Source organism: Mytilus galloprovincialis, chromosome 9 (genome assembly GCF_965363235.1).
Source record: "Mytilus galloprovincialis chromosome 9, xbMytGall1.hap1.1, whole genome shotgun sequence".
Taxonomy (NCBI): Eukaryota; Metazoa; Mollusca; class Bivalvia; order Mytilida; family Mytilidae; genus Mytilus; species Mytilus galloprovincialis.
Window position 1 is genome coordinate 60,849,076 of NC_134846.1, and position 15,561 is coordinate 60,864,636.

The window sequence follows — 15,561 nt, forward strand, 5'->3', positions numbered from 1 at the left end:
TGTTTTTTTCACACATCGTTGTCAATATAATGGAATTTCATGCGACTGTCATACAAATGAGAGGTCAAAACAGCTTTAAAACCAGGTTTGATCCACGATTACCTACATCAGAAAAGGGCCTGTACCAAGTCAGAATATGACAGTTGCTATCCATTCGTTTGATGTGTTTGAGTTTTGATTTTGCCGACTTTCCGTTATGAATTTTCCTCGGAGTACGATATTTTTATTATTTTATTTTTTTCTATATGAAGATATTTTGAGGAACTCTTGTTATCTGAAACGGGTTTTTTTAACACTGTTAGTACAAGTGTGATGTTTGTTTTCTGTATTATAAAATAATTGTTCGTAATTTGTGAATGTGTAACTCATTCAGACTGTCTCAATTTGTGTTTTGCGAATTGCTTTTACCTGCAGGAATTTTAAATTAAGAAACACAATAGTTTGTAACAACCTTTATTATATATTAATAAAAACATTTAACAATCTACACTTTAATAACTTAAACAAAATGTATTGCACATGTTAAGGTATTGTAAAATTTGTATGAACTTTGAACTTTGTAGAGGAATTTGGAATTTTGAAATCCATCAATTATAACCAGCTAGAAACTGAAAATATGAAAATAAAATGATAAAATGGAATTACCTATTAATTTAAAGAAGATAAGTAATGGGAAGATAGGAATTGATTTATTTGAATCAAATACTTTTTAACAATCTCATCTGAAAAATGAAAATAAATACGGCACCTCAGAGATGTTATTGCTTTTTTTTTAAGTTGATTATTTCTTTTATTGTGCATTCAAAAATAATTTTAAAAGAAATATTGTAAAATTGTATATTCTATAAGCTGTATTGCTTGTGAATAAAGTATTCTTATTAGTATATCTTTTGTGATCTTTATTAATTTGTCTTCGGTTGGATATCTAGTTTAAATAACAACATAGGTATACATATAAGATAACAGATATTTTTTTTCATAAAAGAAATAATTTTAAAAATATATAAGTGGTAGATGAAATATTCACATCGTCTCCTTTTATTAATATATTTCAAAATACCTACCCACGTATTTACCGTACCTAGCATTTATGTATATTACAAGGTTAATACTATTGGACAGTAAAAAAAATCAAATCTACTCCAGATAATAAACAGGACCTTTTAGACGATAGTATAAAACTTATTCAACAGTCATGGGAACATTTCGTTGCCATTTTGAAAATAAAACAGAAACCAAATCATGACTTATTTGAAATAGGAATTCAATCTGTGTTTAGACAATCAAAGTTGACCGATTTTAGATCTCATAAATTAACTAAGAAAATCAAGGTAATGTAACAAACCAAACCTGAGGGAATTGCATGAAAATATGCATCAAGCCTGAGTGTCGACAGGATATTTCAAAAGGTCAGCAGGGTAGAAACTGTTTTGCTTTTTTAATTTCATTTTTTTAAGGTCTCATATTTATCGTCTAAAAGGTGTGATCATGGTTGAAAAGTGTCCTTGTCCTAGTTCGGTGGTATTACAGGCATTTTATCAAACATGAACACCTTCCGTCAAAGAGCTACAACTATTTTCTGAATACCTTAAAACTTCCTGATAATTATTATGACTTTTGTCGATTTCTAAAAGTATCCGTGAAGTAATTCAAACTTAACTACCTTGAAAAACCGTTGTTTAACCCGAATTTATCGCCGGGGTTCAGAATACCAACATTGTTTTCTATGTAGTTCTTAACTGTTTTTTTTTCATTTATTCATTTATTCATCCTGTCGGTGGTGCTATTTGTCCATGTGTTGCCCATATTGAAATACGCTGAATTGAAACCATTAGTTTCGAGCAGACCGACATACAAAAACAGAGACTATATGTCAAGTCGCATAAAAAAAAGTACAGGTAGGCAGTATGCAGTAATTTTAAAATTTACTGATGTGATGTCATATGACGAGTCAAATGATGGCGTTCCTTAAATGTTTCTTGACAAATATTACATTTAAGTTTATCGTCTCTTTTTTTAATAACGGTTGGACTTTCTTTTGAATGATGAGACCGCATGTGATAAACTAGGTCACTGGTCATTCGGAATGACGTATTACACTTTGCGCACCAGTTTGTAGATTGTGTCAAAGCAGGAAGTGGTTTATGCAGCATTGCCATATTACTTGTTTGTAGGATCTTTTCAACCATAGGATTTGCACTTTTGGAAAATGGTATTGAAGCAGTCAAACTACTATTCATACTCATTAAATACTGTTTCCTAGAATTTGGCGATAAACTTTCCATGTTTCCCATGATTGAACTTTGCACAGAAAACGGATATGCCAGTCCTATACCATAAGTGTCCATCACTTTAGTATGTATGTCTGTGTTATTACTAGTGTTCATCATACCCATACTACGTGGCATCATAAGTGTAGACAACATATCCGGAGGAACAAAACACTCCTTACTCGAAACGGGTAGAGACACATATGGAGGAACACAAAGTCGGTCATTTTCATATTTCATGTCTGTTTTATCTTTTTGAGAAATATGAGCTTTATTTTCATCTTTTGGACTAGAAATGACTTCTTTTTCCACTTTTCTGAACGCACTCGAGCCGAGATCGGACTTGTCATGAGTATGATTTGGTACATTAGAGTTTACATCTCTATAGTCTTTAGATAACATTATTTTATCTATACCATGAACATTGTCTTTCAGAAACTTTTTATTTGCAATGTCTTCTGAATGTTCTAAACTTCTTTTCCGGCAATAATTACTCTCCGGTTCAGGTGATATAGATAATCTTTGCTTATTGAAACGCATTTTATGTGATCCAACTTCACATTTAAACTTCATGTGTGCTTTAAGTGAGAATATATATTCGAATGTTTCTCCACATCTTGAACAGATATATTTTTCATTTTCTACAAAAAAAGAAATTGTGCAAATTGTTTAATTAACTGTTGAGCTATCAATTATGATATATCTTTAATGAAACACTAAAGCCTTTTTAAAAGTTAATGATCTGTTGTGTAATTTTTCGGTACCAAACGCATTAATCAATTGTGATGAAAATGAAAGTTGGATTCGTTATTTTCATTTAACAGGGTATTTGTTTTTATACCCATATTATAGCGTACATTCAGATAAGTGAGAGACAAAGTCCAACGGTGTTATGCCAACAAAACATTAAATGTTTAAAAGGGTTATTTCGTATGCACTATTTAATGACATAGACGTCGCGTGCGGTGTTGGTGTTAGTTTTGGTAACGTTAGTTTGAAGTTATTTTACATGCATTGTATAAATAACGTCGTACTTTTTTTCATTTCGTGCAGCTCAATCATACAGCATAATTTATAGGAGCGGTTTGCTTGACTTGGTACGTATAGAACCGAAATCCAAAAGCAGCACATGTTTTTTAAGTACAGTTAAATTAAAACGGGAAAATAATATTCTTTTAAATATGGTATCCCCTTTGAGCAAAGATATTTTCTCTTTCTTGATGGTAATAGGATATTTTAAAAAAAGTTAAAACTACTGTCTTTTCTGCTGCTTTTTCTTTTAGTTTAAACATATTTATTTATAGTGGATAGGGAAACAAGTAATTACAACTTATATTAATCCGTATCCGTTTCCGTTTTGAGGGTGAGAGTGTTTCCTTGAAGCCTTAGTCTGCTCTTTTCAAACAAAATAAATATTAAAACAAATATATGAAGAAAAATGCAAGGATGAACTTAAGGATGTTTCACCAATCCTTGTATGTGCCCATCGAAATTGATAAAGAAGCATGCCAGGATTTTGAGGAAGGGGAAGCATTTTTTATCCTTGCATGTTCCTATGTCCCTAGAACACACTATCCATTCTTTCTGATTTGAAAATGTGCAATATAAATTGATCCTTTTTCTATTATAATCGTTCTTCTAAGACACCAGGTCCCATGTACTGAATAGAGAACGTTCAAACTAGTCCACAAAACTGCCTCAAATAATAGATAAAAGGGGAGGGAGAGGGTTTCAGAAACATTAAACCTGTTAAGAAAGTTTTGAATAAGCATTCAATGACATATTTCTCACTGAACGTCAGATAATCAATAAATCAATACACAAAAAAAGATGCGCCAATTTGGGTTACGCAATGTTTCAATAAATCTCATTATTATAATTAAATCATACTATTGGTAGAAAAATTCACAATCTGTTATATCAAATTGACAATTTGTTATTTCTAAAGGATAATTTGTTATATCAAATTGATAATCTGTAATATCAAATTCATAATTTGTTATATCAAATTCATAATTCTTTATATCAAATTGGAAAAAGTTAATTAGCATGGCACGGTAAAGGCTTCCTTAATTTGCGACGTTAGGCACTATACATGTCAAGTTTTACAGAACGTAACGTCAAAACGAATAAAAAAGCATGGTGTGACATTATGACTAGACAAAAGTAGTCGCTGACTGTGTCGTTGATACTTCCGACATGTGATCGAAATTGGGTTTTAAAAAAATCCCTGAACAGTAGATTTCAATGTTATATAGTATTTTTTGTGCTATTGTAATTTCAAATTTCCCCCCTCCAAAACTGTATAAAATGACTTATCCTTGTAACAAAAATGTAAAAAAACGGCGTTTTGTGACATTTTGACTAGACAAAAACAAAAAGATCGCGTTTATTTTTTTTTTCAATATATTCTCTTAAAACTTCGACACAATTTTTTTTCGTACACTTAAAAAAAGTTTTCACGTTTGAAAAAAAATTTCATAGCGTAGAAAAGACTGCAACTGCCTATTACTTTTCATAAGACACTTAACAATTACGCCAAAACGCCAGAAAACGGCGAGTGTGACATTTCAACGGATTTTATAAAATGAACAATTTAGGACATGATTTAAACAATACTTGCTAATTGAAGACATAGAAAGTTGTATATTTATTGTATAATTTTGACACAGGAAGGGCGGATATGTAAATTGTGGTTTGGATCTGCAGCATTCGTTCGAATTTTGAAAAGCTCCAAAAAATATGCGAGATTTGGGTTTTGTGACAGAAATACAAATTTCAAAAAATCGTTAATTTTGCCACGATCTTTTGAAATGTTATAACAAAACTTTTTATTTTTTTTTTCCTTATGATATACGGAATAAAAAGATATATCATTTTTGGAATAATCTATTTGAATTACCTTTAAAAATCACTCTTAACTTCACCCCTATCCATTTTTTTTCTATTTTTTACTTGACCACAAAACAAAGTGAACTTTTCGTCCTGATCAGACGCGTCCAGTTAACGATGACGTCATAAATAAAACATTCACCCTTAACACCAAAGACTACTCTTGCTAGGAGTACAACTTTTTTTTTAAAAAATCACAAGAATAATTGCAAAGCAACGCTGATCATATGTCACGGTGTTACTTGTCTATACGCTCAAAATCAGTGTTATTAGGGATCATTCGAGTAACAAAATGAATAAAAGTATTGATTTTAAGGTATATTCCATTTCTACTTTTAATTACGCACATTTTGATATATACATTTATATAGTTATCAATTCTGAAACTTCTAACAAATGCAATAAAGGCGAACTGGAAAGCCAAACCCGTAAATTATCACCAACACCGTACGCGACGTCATAACGCTATTATTATTAGTTTACGCTGCATTTTTACTGGCATATGACTAGCAGTTGACATGTATTTTCAAATGTAAAAGTGTTTAACATTGATGTACAGAAAATGTGACATGTAGAGCCTTTACAGATAGTTGTGCTGGAGTGTTTGTTTCAAGTTATACATTATGAGTATTGACAGATGCCATGTTGAAAAGTAGACTTGCTACATGTCCCTTCCTAATTATGTTTTTTTTTCTTTCAATTATGCCCCTTTAACAATTTTACTGCTATAACTATGAAAATGCCATTATACTGACATTTGCAGGAGGGCAATCAGTAGACTGGCACTTATCAGTAAACATATAAATTAGTAAGAAAGAAATAAAAGAAAGGGAAGTCTAGCAAGTCTACTTGAATAGGTAAATAAGCCAAGTCACAGGCAACTTTAGACATGGATTTGTACTTTAAGTCTTCTTCTTTTTATAATTAGGCTTCCAAATACTTCGTTCTTAATTTAAATGTTTGCTTAAAGGTATATCTTTCTGATAAAACATCGCCATGAACACATGAAATATTTGCCGCTGGACATTAAAGAACCAACAATCAATCAATCACCAGTTCCGATAAAACTAACACATAAATATAGCTGTTTAGTTTTAAGAATTTGAATACTGAACAAAATGTATAGCAAGTCACTCATTCATAGTATTCATTTAAAAGACATGTTATAATTTAAGTGTATTACCTGTAAGGGGTATTCTTTTAACTTCAGGTACATCAATCAACTGACAGAAATCTTTACTGTACCACACTAAGAGTTCTTCGCTCGATTTTATTATACGTAACGCCCTATAAAACACTTCTTTATTCTTCACGTACGCCTCCATATTTTGTTCATCTTCATTTCTGGCTGGGTTGATGTAAGCCAGCCATTCCATTCCACGTGCCAACCCATTATTTATTGAAGGGTCAATCTGTAAACGACAAATGTTGACAATGATTTAAACTATTTAAATGGCTATTAGATAGATGACATTGAGATTTTAATTTCTAAAGGGCGGAGACGACGCCATCTTTAATGGCTGAAGCGGTCGGATTGGAAATTTAATGTCACTATTGACAGATGCATTCTGTCTATATGATGAATGACTTATGACCAACGAGCGACGGCAAAACTTAGATATTGTAAAGAATACTCAAGGTTAACAGCATACTTCTTACTGTTTGGAAGAAGACACCTCTTCATGCTGAGACAACTCAAGGTTTACAGCATACTTCTTACTGTTTCGAGGAAGACAACTCTTCATGCTGAGACAACTTTATTTAATGTTATGTTATAAGCAAGCGGTTCTCTAGGTTAACCTTCACTAATAAATCAAAACTGCTAAGACCAAAATATTTACAAATGGTTTTGAAGATTCTCGGCAAATCATATAATTTATAAGAATACGAAGAGAATAATCAAAAACCGTACTCATCAACTGTTCTTTAGGGATTTAGAATCTTGAATTTTGAAAAACTACAAACTTTGTCAAATAAACGTTTAAACGCAAGGTAAATTAATTATATCAATACTACTGCTCGTTGAGTCTTGACAATTATGGCAGCTCATATCAGTGCACAAAGAATCGTATTGAGTCCATGGTAGTTAATCAAAGTCAAATATACAAAATTGGCTGAGGTCTTACATGTTACACATTTTCATAAGGAATGCTCTGAACAAATATTTTCGAACCCATTACATCTATGTAAAACCAAACGTTATAAAAAAAAAATAAAAAAAATAAAGCCTAATGCTGACTATGTAGTATGGGTTTTCCTCATCGTTGAAGACATACGTACATATGGTGACCTAAAGTTTTTAATTTCTGTGTCATTTGGTCTTTTGTGAAGAGCTGAATCATTGGCAATCATGACACATCTTTTTTTTTTTTTTTATAATAACGATACTATTTTTATATGATTCAAGTATATAGTTGATGAGGATATTGGACTTAATAATCATCCATAAGTAAAAGTGATAACTCGCAATTTTTATGAAATAATATCGTTGACTAACTCTTATAGTAACTTATACCGATACTTGACAGAAATCAATCCCTCTCCTTGTTGAATTGAGAGCCTAATTTCATGTCATAGCCGCCCCTGTCCCTTTTGTATCAGCTGATGTATACCTATAGTATCAGTCCTAACTGCCATTTTCTTCAATAGGAATGTGTTTGGAAATTTTCCAACAAGTATAACCTAGGAGATTATTTTTCACTGATACTATCCTTGTGCCAACTTAATTTTTAAATGTAAAATCAGCCATTTATTTTTGCTATATATATCTTATCAACTTCAGTATTTCATTTTCACAGAAAGAAATTAACTGGTGTAGCTAAAAATAGAGGAAAATTAATGTCGGAATTGCGATTTTTATTATGGTATCAGAAAAAAAGGATAATTTGAAGAAAAAAAACTAAAATCTGAATGCACAGACTCTCTCATACAACAATGTTGCCTTGAATTTTTTGCGACTAACATAATTTAACTTGTATAGATACCTCTAACATTGGTCCTTGTTGTTGCGTGTCTTGCGTTAGCATTCCTATAGCATATGTTGGATCCATAGCAGTGCTTGAAATGGGGAATGGACCAAAAATATGTCCATAATCAATATCTATCACTGTTATCACACCCATATTAAATTTTATCTGTAACAAAAATATAAATACAGTCACTACACATTTTTTTCTGAAAGGCCTGATAAATGAATTAACAATAAAGCTGTAGGACTCCGTGATAATCACAACGAAGAAAATAAACTTACCAATTAAGTTATAGATTATAAAAACCAGTTTTAAAAATTCGATTATTTCGATAATTCAATTCTTCTGTCTTTAATTAATTATGAATTAAAGTAATTCCCAAAAGTTCAATCATAACAGAAATATGTCCAGACTTAGTCCTCTATTGTCTAAAATAAATGATCAATAAGTCATTCCCCCTAAGTCCAATAATTTCGGAAGCTATTTTTTTTAATTACAACAATGTTCACGCTTTGTTTTTCTGTTTTCGTTTGATATTAAACAGATTTTGTAAAAAAAAAAGCAATTGAAAAAAAAAAGATTCAAATTGTAATAAACATATTTAATCATTTTGCCGTGAACAATAATTTCGGTAATGAAAAAGCGCTATGTTCATTTAAATTGGCCGATAGGATTGAATCTGTTTGTAATAATTGTCACTGAATAAAATGATATCAAACGAGTTATTTAGGATCAGGTGGTCAACCTTCTAACTGAATATTGTTTTATTCACGAGAGATTAACTAGGATTCAATAGCTGCCTTAAACGATGAGAAATTAATATGATTTTACGGCATCCAAACACTCAGATAGTCGCACCATATGCTGCTGTGTTGAAGTAGGATTCTGGTGTGATTGTCAATGCACTATCAAGTGAACAGAATAACAGAGCAGCGATTTATTTCAAATTATCATTAAGAATGGACTTTGAAATTTCTTAGAAATCGTTGAGCACGTCAAATACATTAGCTTCATATGTTTTATTAAAAATACTAAAAATTTATAAAAATAACAAAACAATTTACGATGAAAAGTGAAAATAAAATACCGATTTTTCAGTATAAATTATACCGATATATGCGCTTGTACTCCTTATTGACACCAGGATAAAAGACATTTCCTGATTAGTTTGTACGTTAACAAATATGACATTGTGCACGTGATATAAATTATATCCTTAATGCCTGCTTATAATCATTGAATGATTTTCCCTTAAATTCGGTTCGTATTTTTGGCAACACTCCTTTTGTGCCAATTACTGTTTTTCAGGGGTATCATTTGCGCCAATTTTTGTTTCAAATGTATCAATTGCGCCAGTTTTCGGAACTCATTTGCGCCAATTTACCTGAACACATATTGATCGTACATATTAAAGATTAATATATATTTAGTATCATTTTTGTCTGAGTGGAAATCTTGCACATATACACGAGACAGACCCACAAAAGTTAGAGCGTCAAATACTACGAACAGCATGCAAAAGAAAAGCTACAGAAAATATTTCCGAAAGACCAGTTAAGATCATATGTTCGGACCTATTCCATCATAAAGAGGAACATCTACAGAAAAATGACTTGAAGTGCATAAGACAGTCTATGTACAGAGAGAGAAGATAACTGTACCCTGCCCAACCAAAAAGTTCAGTAGAATTTCAAGAAATTTTAAGTGAGGTAGAGTGATCACAAATAAAGAAGAAGAGTTTGTTTTAGTAAATGATATTGAAAGTGGCTTTGTTATTCTCGGCTGTGAAGCTAACTTGAAATTTCTTTGTATGCGGGGCAGAAGATGTTTTTGCTGATGGAACATATTACAAACCGACATGCACTAAGTAATTTGCCCAAAATACAGTCAATAGATAATAGAACATGTGGTATGAGTGCCAATGTGACAACTCTCCCTCCAAGTCACAATATATAAAAGTAAACCATTATAGGTCAAGGTACGGTCTTCAACGCGGAGTCTAGGCTCTAACCTAACAGCAAGCTACAAAGGGCCTCAACACTTTTTAGAAAAAAAAGGAAAAAAACAAAGAAAAACGGCTGTCACACAAAACAGAAGTAACTTATTTAAAGTAGACTTAATTTTCATACAAAAAAAAACAGTTATTCGATTTTTCAAACAAAATTATTTAAGAATGCATCTTAAATGATTTATTATTTTTCGATATAGTTTTAACTTGATTATGCCTAGTTTTATCCGATGGATTGTAAAGTGTCGGAAGCATATTTTCTTAGGCAATTCATTTTGTTGTACAAAGAATTTAATAACATGAAGATGTTCAATGTGGAGTTTATTGTGAAAGCCTTCAATGAAAACCTGTAAAATAGAAATAAACGAGGGTTTAAAGTCGTATTAAAGAATTTGAAGATTGACAGTTATGATAGAAGAGAATAAAAGAGATTCACTTTCCAAATATAGCTGTGTCACATTCTAGTTAAAGCTTGATCATCGTGGATAAAACCTTAACCGAAATCTATGTCTTTCTACAAAACGATGGGATATTTAATCGCATTGTAAACTTTAAAGATTTTTATTTCATTTATGGTGACAAATAAACTTTCACAGTGTGAAACATTACACATACAAAACAATCAGAACGATTTAAAAAAAAAATTGTAAGTATATTGCGATGTCATTTTTCGAACGGACTTTCTGTGAATATGAAACTGTACAATGAAAAAAAATCTAAAATTGCGTAACCTTGTTGTTAAGACTGTTATAAACATACATAGTCAATATTTTATAACATATAGATATTAGACAGCCTAAGCATTCAGACTTAAACGATTAAAACCTGTTATTTGAAAAATAAAATCCAATTTTGACTATCAATTTTCTTTGGATAAGTTGGCAGTAAACAAAAATCGGATTGATTGGGACGAAGATTCAAATGTATTCTTAATCATACAAGAATCATCATTCTGACAGGAAAGGTCTGCTTAAAAGACGGATGGTATGGATTTGGTTTCGAAAGAGAAGTTTCTAATTAAAACAATTTGATTGGATTTGACCGAAGAGCCAATGTTTATTTTGGTTATAAATTAATATGCTTTTTATCTATTTAAATTACATTTTTATAGTGACTTTAGTAACAGCAGTGTATACCTTCTGGAATAGGGATTACAAAAAACTTGGCCTTGTTTATTTTGTGTATATACAAGAAGCACCATTTATTTGTTTTTTCCCTCGATTAATTACCATATGAGAATAATGTGTATATCTTGGCCATGACTAACATCTTATTTAACAAATGATAATGTTTTAAATATTTTAAAAAAATATATACCAACTAGATGTACAACAGCAATAATAAGCACCACATGTTGTGTTGTAAAACCAAACACACATTTTATGATAGTATACAAGGTTTTTGAATCAAATTTCAAGGATAATTTAACTGTTGAAATTGTACATGTTCTTACCAAAAACTTTGTGTATGCAATAACATCTGCATCTCAGTAAGGGCTACATTACCGTACATGTTAAAAAGCAATGTTTGAACTTTATAAATTATAAATTTAACGCGAGACGACGTAAAATTATTGACTTTGGTCTTTTGTATCTGTGCAATGATTTACTACTGACTGAACTTCTGATATTAAACAATGGTAAATTTACACCAAATTAAACTTGTAAAGACTTTCAGAACATAACAGACATTTATAATTAAGCACAAATAAGTTGTCTTTTAACGACAATTATAACTTATAAAAATGTCTATACAATTTCTACAACGTTTTGATAACTCTTGTTAGACTGTACTGTATTGTATAAAATGTCAAGTCTAGGCTCCATTTAACATCTTAACCCTAGTGCATGTGTATAAGGTCTGAATGTTAAATCTCTAGTATAATGCTTCTTGTACAACTGTTCCTTATTGATTCTGTACTCCGTTCACATTTTATTGAAAAAATCTAAACACTCCGTTGTTATTATATTTCCCTTATATTTTTCAAGGATTTTTGTGCGTAAAGCAATTTTGTCTATATATGTAATTTTAACATGTATGAGAACGTCATATATAAACAGTAATTCAAGTTAAATGGTTATAACCTGTCTGATAGATTTGATGCTCTGTTCGTCATTTTAACATTCTGACCTTTTCTCCATTCAGATAATTGTACAAATATACAAAATCAGTGATACATTTTTACCGAATAAAGTCATAATGTTTAAGTTATATAACACAATTTAACGATTCAGTAAGTCAGAAAATTAAACACACACGACTCAATACGAAACTTTCATAAATAAATATGGATTTATATAGTTTTTTTCTAGTTTCAGAATCCTTATGTTTCTGTTGTATATTTGCAATTTATGCACTTTTGAAAAATACGAACATCTTTAAAAAAAAAGATAGAATGATAAGAAAACAAAATTAATGAATTATGTATACTAGACAATAAGAATATTAAGCTTACATGCATATCAAGCGTGTAATTGTGCATATAAATTTTGTAATACAGTTAGATATGCATTAGACATCTATATTCAAAGGATGAAGATGATCATACAATTTAACTAGGCTAAAAAAAACATAAAGGATTGACTAAAATTGAAATTTCGTAAAACCTTCTTCCAAAGTGTTTGTCAAAAGTATTTTTAAATGATAACTTTCTTATAAAAATATAGATTGATAAAGAAAAAATGAATGTAATAAGTTAACTAGTATTTTCAGCTTGAGCAGCTAAGATATCTCTGGTTTTGGTTCGTGTTGCTCAGTCTTAAGTTTTCTATGTTGTGTTTTATAGTGCAGCTTGTCTTACAATTGTTTTTCATTTTCTCTCTTTAAGATGAAAACAAAACTAACGCATGAATGTAGAAAGAATATTATTTTGGGAAGGTAAAAACATATGCATTGATTAAAAATGTATAAAGAAATCTTTCGGTTTGTTTATTTTTTTATGAAACCTACTTAAACGTTTTGGAGTTGACTTATTCGTTAATATAATTTATATGGAAACTTCATGTCCATTTATCCTAAAATACTTTAGTTCACGTTACTTTGAAAAAGTCTAAAACTTTCAAAGTAAGTAAGTATTGAATTCGAATATCAAAATTTGTATTAAACACTTAAAATATATCATATTTAAACCATAGCATAAAACTGACTTACCTGTGCAGAAGAAGTTGGAGATAAAATCTTAATCTGTTACATACGGTGTAAACATAGTGAATATGTCATAGACTTAAAAGGAAACATCTTTTGTATGGTTAGTGCATCCTTTACACATGCGCATTGTAATTGGTCATAATCATATTGACTGTTTTCCTTTTCTTCAGCTTTTCATTGGAATTATTTATACACCTCTATTGATTTTTTAGAGACCAATAAAGAGACAACTATGTTCAAGTATTATTACAATTTTATGTTTTGCAATAACCTTCACATTATCTACGACTATAGTGCTCAGGTAATTTCACATCCATCAGCATTTAATTAAACGTTTAAAATTTCAATTAAATGCAGATTTTCACCTGTTCAGAATTTTTTATTTCAATGTTACAAGACTTTTTACTACCATTTGAACTAATGAGTAGTTTTTTAAAGAGCATATGTCTCGAACAATTGACTTTTAGATCATAGTGATCGCGGACAGATCGTCTTTCTTTAAAAATCATAAAACTGGGATTTAAACACAATAAGTGCATTGTCAAGCCAGGGAGAATAACTTTGTAAATTTGAATAGCCTGTGTTTAGCAGTCGTCGTCGCCATCTGCTGTTACAATAATATCAAACAGTGGGACGGTGTCTACTCTTAAACACTCTAATAGTTTCGATAGCTCCTTGTCTATAGGCAGGCGCAGCCACCGCAAAATCAAGTACCCGCAAAAGCTAATGAAATCATTCGTAAAATGCATCCACGATGCGATTTGCGTTGTTTAATATTTAATTAGGATACTTTGGACACCCCTAGATGTCTTCACTCGAAGGTTCAAGTGGCCAGAGGGTCGTAATATGAAAATGAAAATATAAAGACTACTAAATGTGCATGTGTAATGAAGAAGACTAAACTTTATTGCATTTTCTGTTTTTAGTTATATAGACGATTTTTTAAAATCTTTTTTATAGTCAACTTGAAACAATATTTATTTAATGTTAAGTAAAACATAATATACATCTAAAAGGAAAAAAAAAGATAAACAATTGCATCGTACTAGTTTATGTTAAGGTAACAGATAGATAAGTAAAGAGCAACCTCTCAAATTTTTATGAAGTTTATCTTACTTGAGAAACAGTTTGAAACGGCAACACAATATCGAAAATGTCCAGTGATTAAGCTTAGAACTTTTTTTTTTTAATAAATAAGGAATTCATAGTCGTTTTATGTTATATGAACTCTCAAACACTTGTATTTCATTTTTAACTTAGCATCATTAACATAACACTACTTCACGTCAAGATTTCTAAATTTATATACCAATTTACTGTTAAAATAATATCATATTGATCACGAATATTTGTGTATGTTAATTATTAGTTACAATGTGTGTTAGTGACCTATTATACGGGGCTACTGCTATCTTTTTGCTGTATAAATCATTCAAATGTGTGTGTCATTTTTATAAACATTGAAATTAAGATTTTGTATGCATGATGATATCTCAACATTACTATTTGTGAATGTTTTCTTAATCTACTTACCTCACCTCAACTAACCTCAACTAACCTCACCTATCCTCTGTATGCTGTGTGTGCTGATCGTCACATTGCTTACATAAATCGTTAATTTCAAAAAAAGTAAGACAAACAACAATTGGTCATTGCTGTTAATATTGGATTAATTTTAAAAAATCAACGTCAGCGAGTTACACAATATACTATAATTATTTTAAGCAAAATCGTTAAATAAAATTTCATAAATGATTTAGTTAACCTAAAGTTTAGATCGGTGAAGATTTTTTGAGAAATTCTAAAAAGCAATACTTTGTTAGTTATCGAACATTTTCGGCAATATTTGCGTTCATTTTAGTAATGTCGAATATTAGTAGAAAAATGTGTATATAAAAAAGATGTGGTATTATTGCCTATGAGACAACTCTCCACTAGAGACCATAATGACACAGAAATTAACCACAGTAGGTCATCGTATGGCCTTCAACAATGAGCAAAGCCCATACCGCATAGTCAGCTATAAAAGACCCCGAAATGACAATGTAAAACAATTCAAACGAGAAAACTTATGGCCTAATTTATGTAAAAAATGAATATTATTTTCTTTAATAGACAGATGCAATTTCCCATATTCTAGTAACGTACGCTATATTTCTTAAATTGCAATAAACTGTTCAATTAGATGCTAGTTACTTAAATAAAGTACAATTAAAGACAAAAGGTTACTGTATAACGCCTTGATTGTTATATGGTATGCTTTAAAGCAACAAAC

At 30.5% G+C, this 15,561-nt stretch overlaps 1 protein-coding gene across 1 annotated transcript; it reads right to left on the reverse strand.

Annotated features, from left to right (window-relative positions):
- Positions 1-440: 440 nt before the first annotated feature.
- LOC143045503 (zinc finger protein 488-like) lies at positions 441-8,284 on the reverse strand. Its single transcript, XM_076218057.1, has 3 exons — positions 8,147-8,284; positions 6,346-6,574; positions 441-2,911 (listed from the first exon to the last, which is right to left on the reverse strand). The coding sequence occupies exons 1-3, from the start codon at positions 8,282-8,284 to the stop codon at positions 1,926-1,928; spliced, it is 1,353 nt and encodes a 450-aa protein (XP_076074172.1). The 3' UTR covers positions 441-1,925.
- Positions 8,285-15,561: the final 7,277 nt, after the last annotated feature.

What these genes read in the sequence shown, in the direction of transcription:
- LOC143045503 (XM_076218057.1), bottom strand. Translation starts at nt 8,284, where the DNA reads ATGGGTGTGATAACAGTGATAGATATTGATTATGGACATATTTTTGGT. An exon ending in AACAAGGACCAATGTTAGAG is followed by an intron (nt 6,575 to 8,146) that starts GTATCTATACAA and finishes TGTCGTTTACAG; the next exon opens with ATTGACCCTTCAATAAATAA. An exon ending in TAAAAGAATACCCCTTACAG is followed by an intron (nt 2,912 to 6,345) that starts GTAATACACTTA and finishes CTTTTTTTGTAG; the next exon opens with AAAATGAAAAATATATCTGT.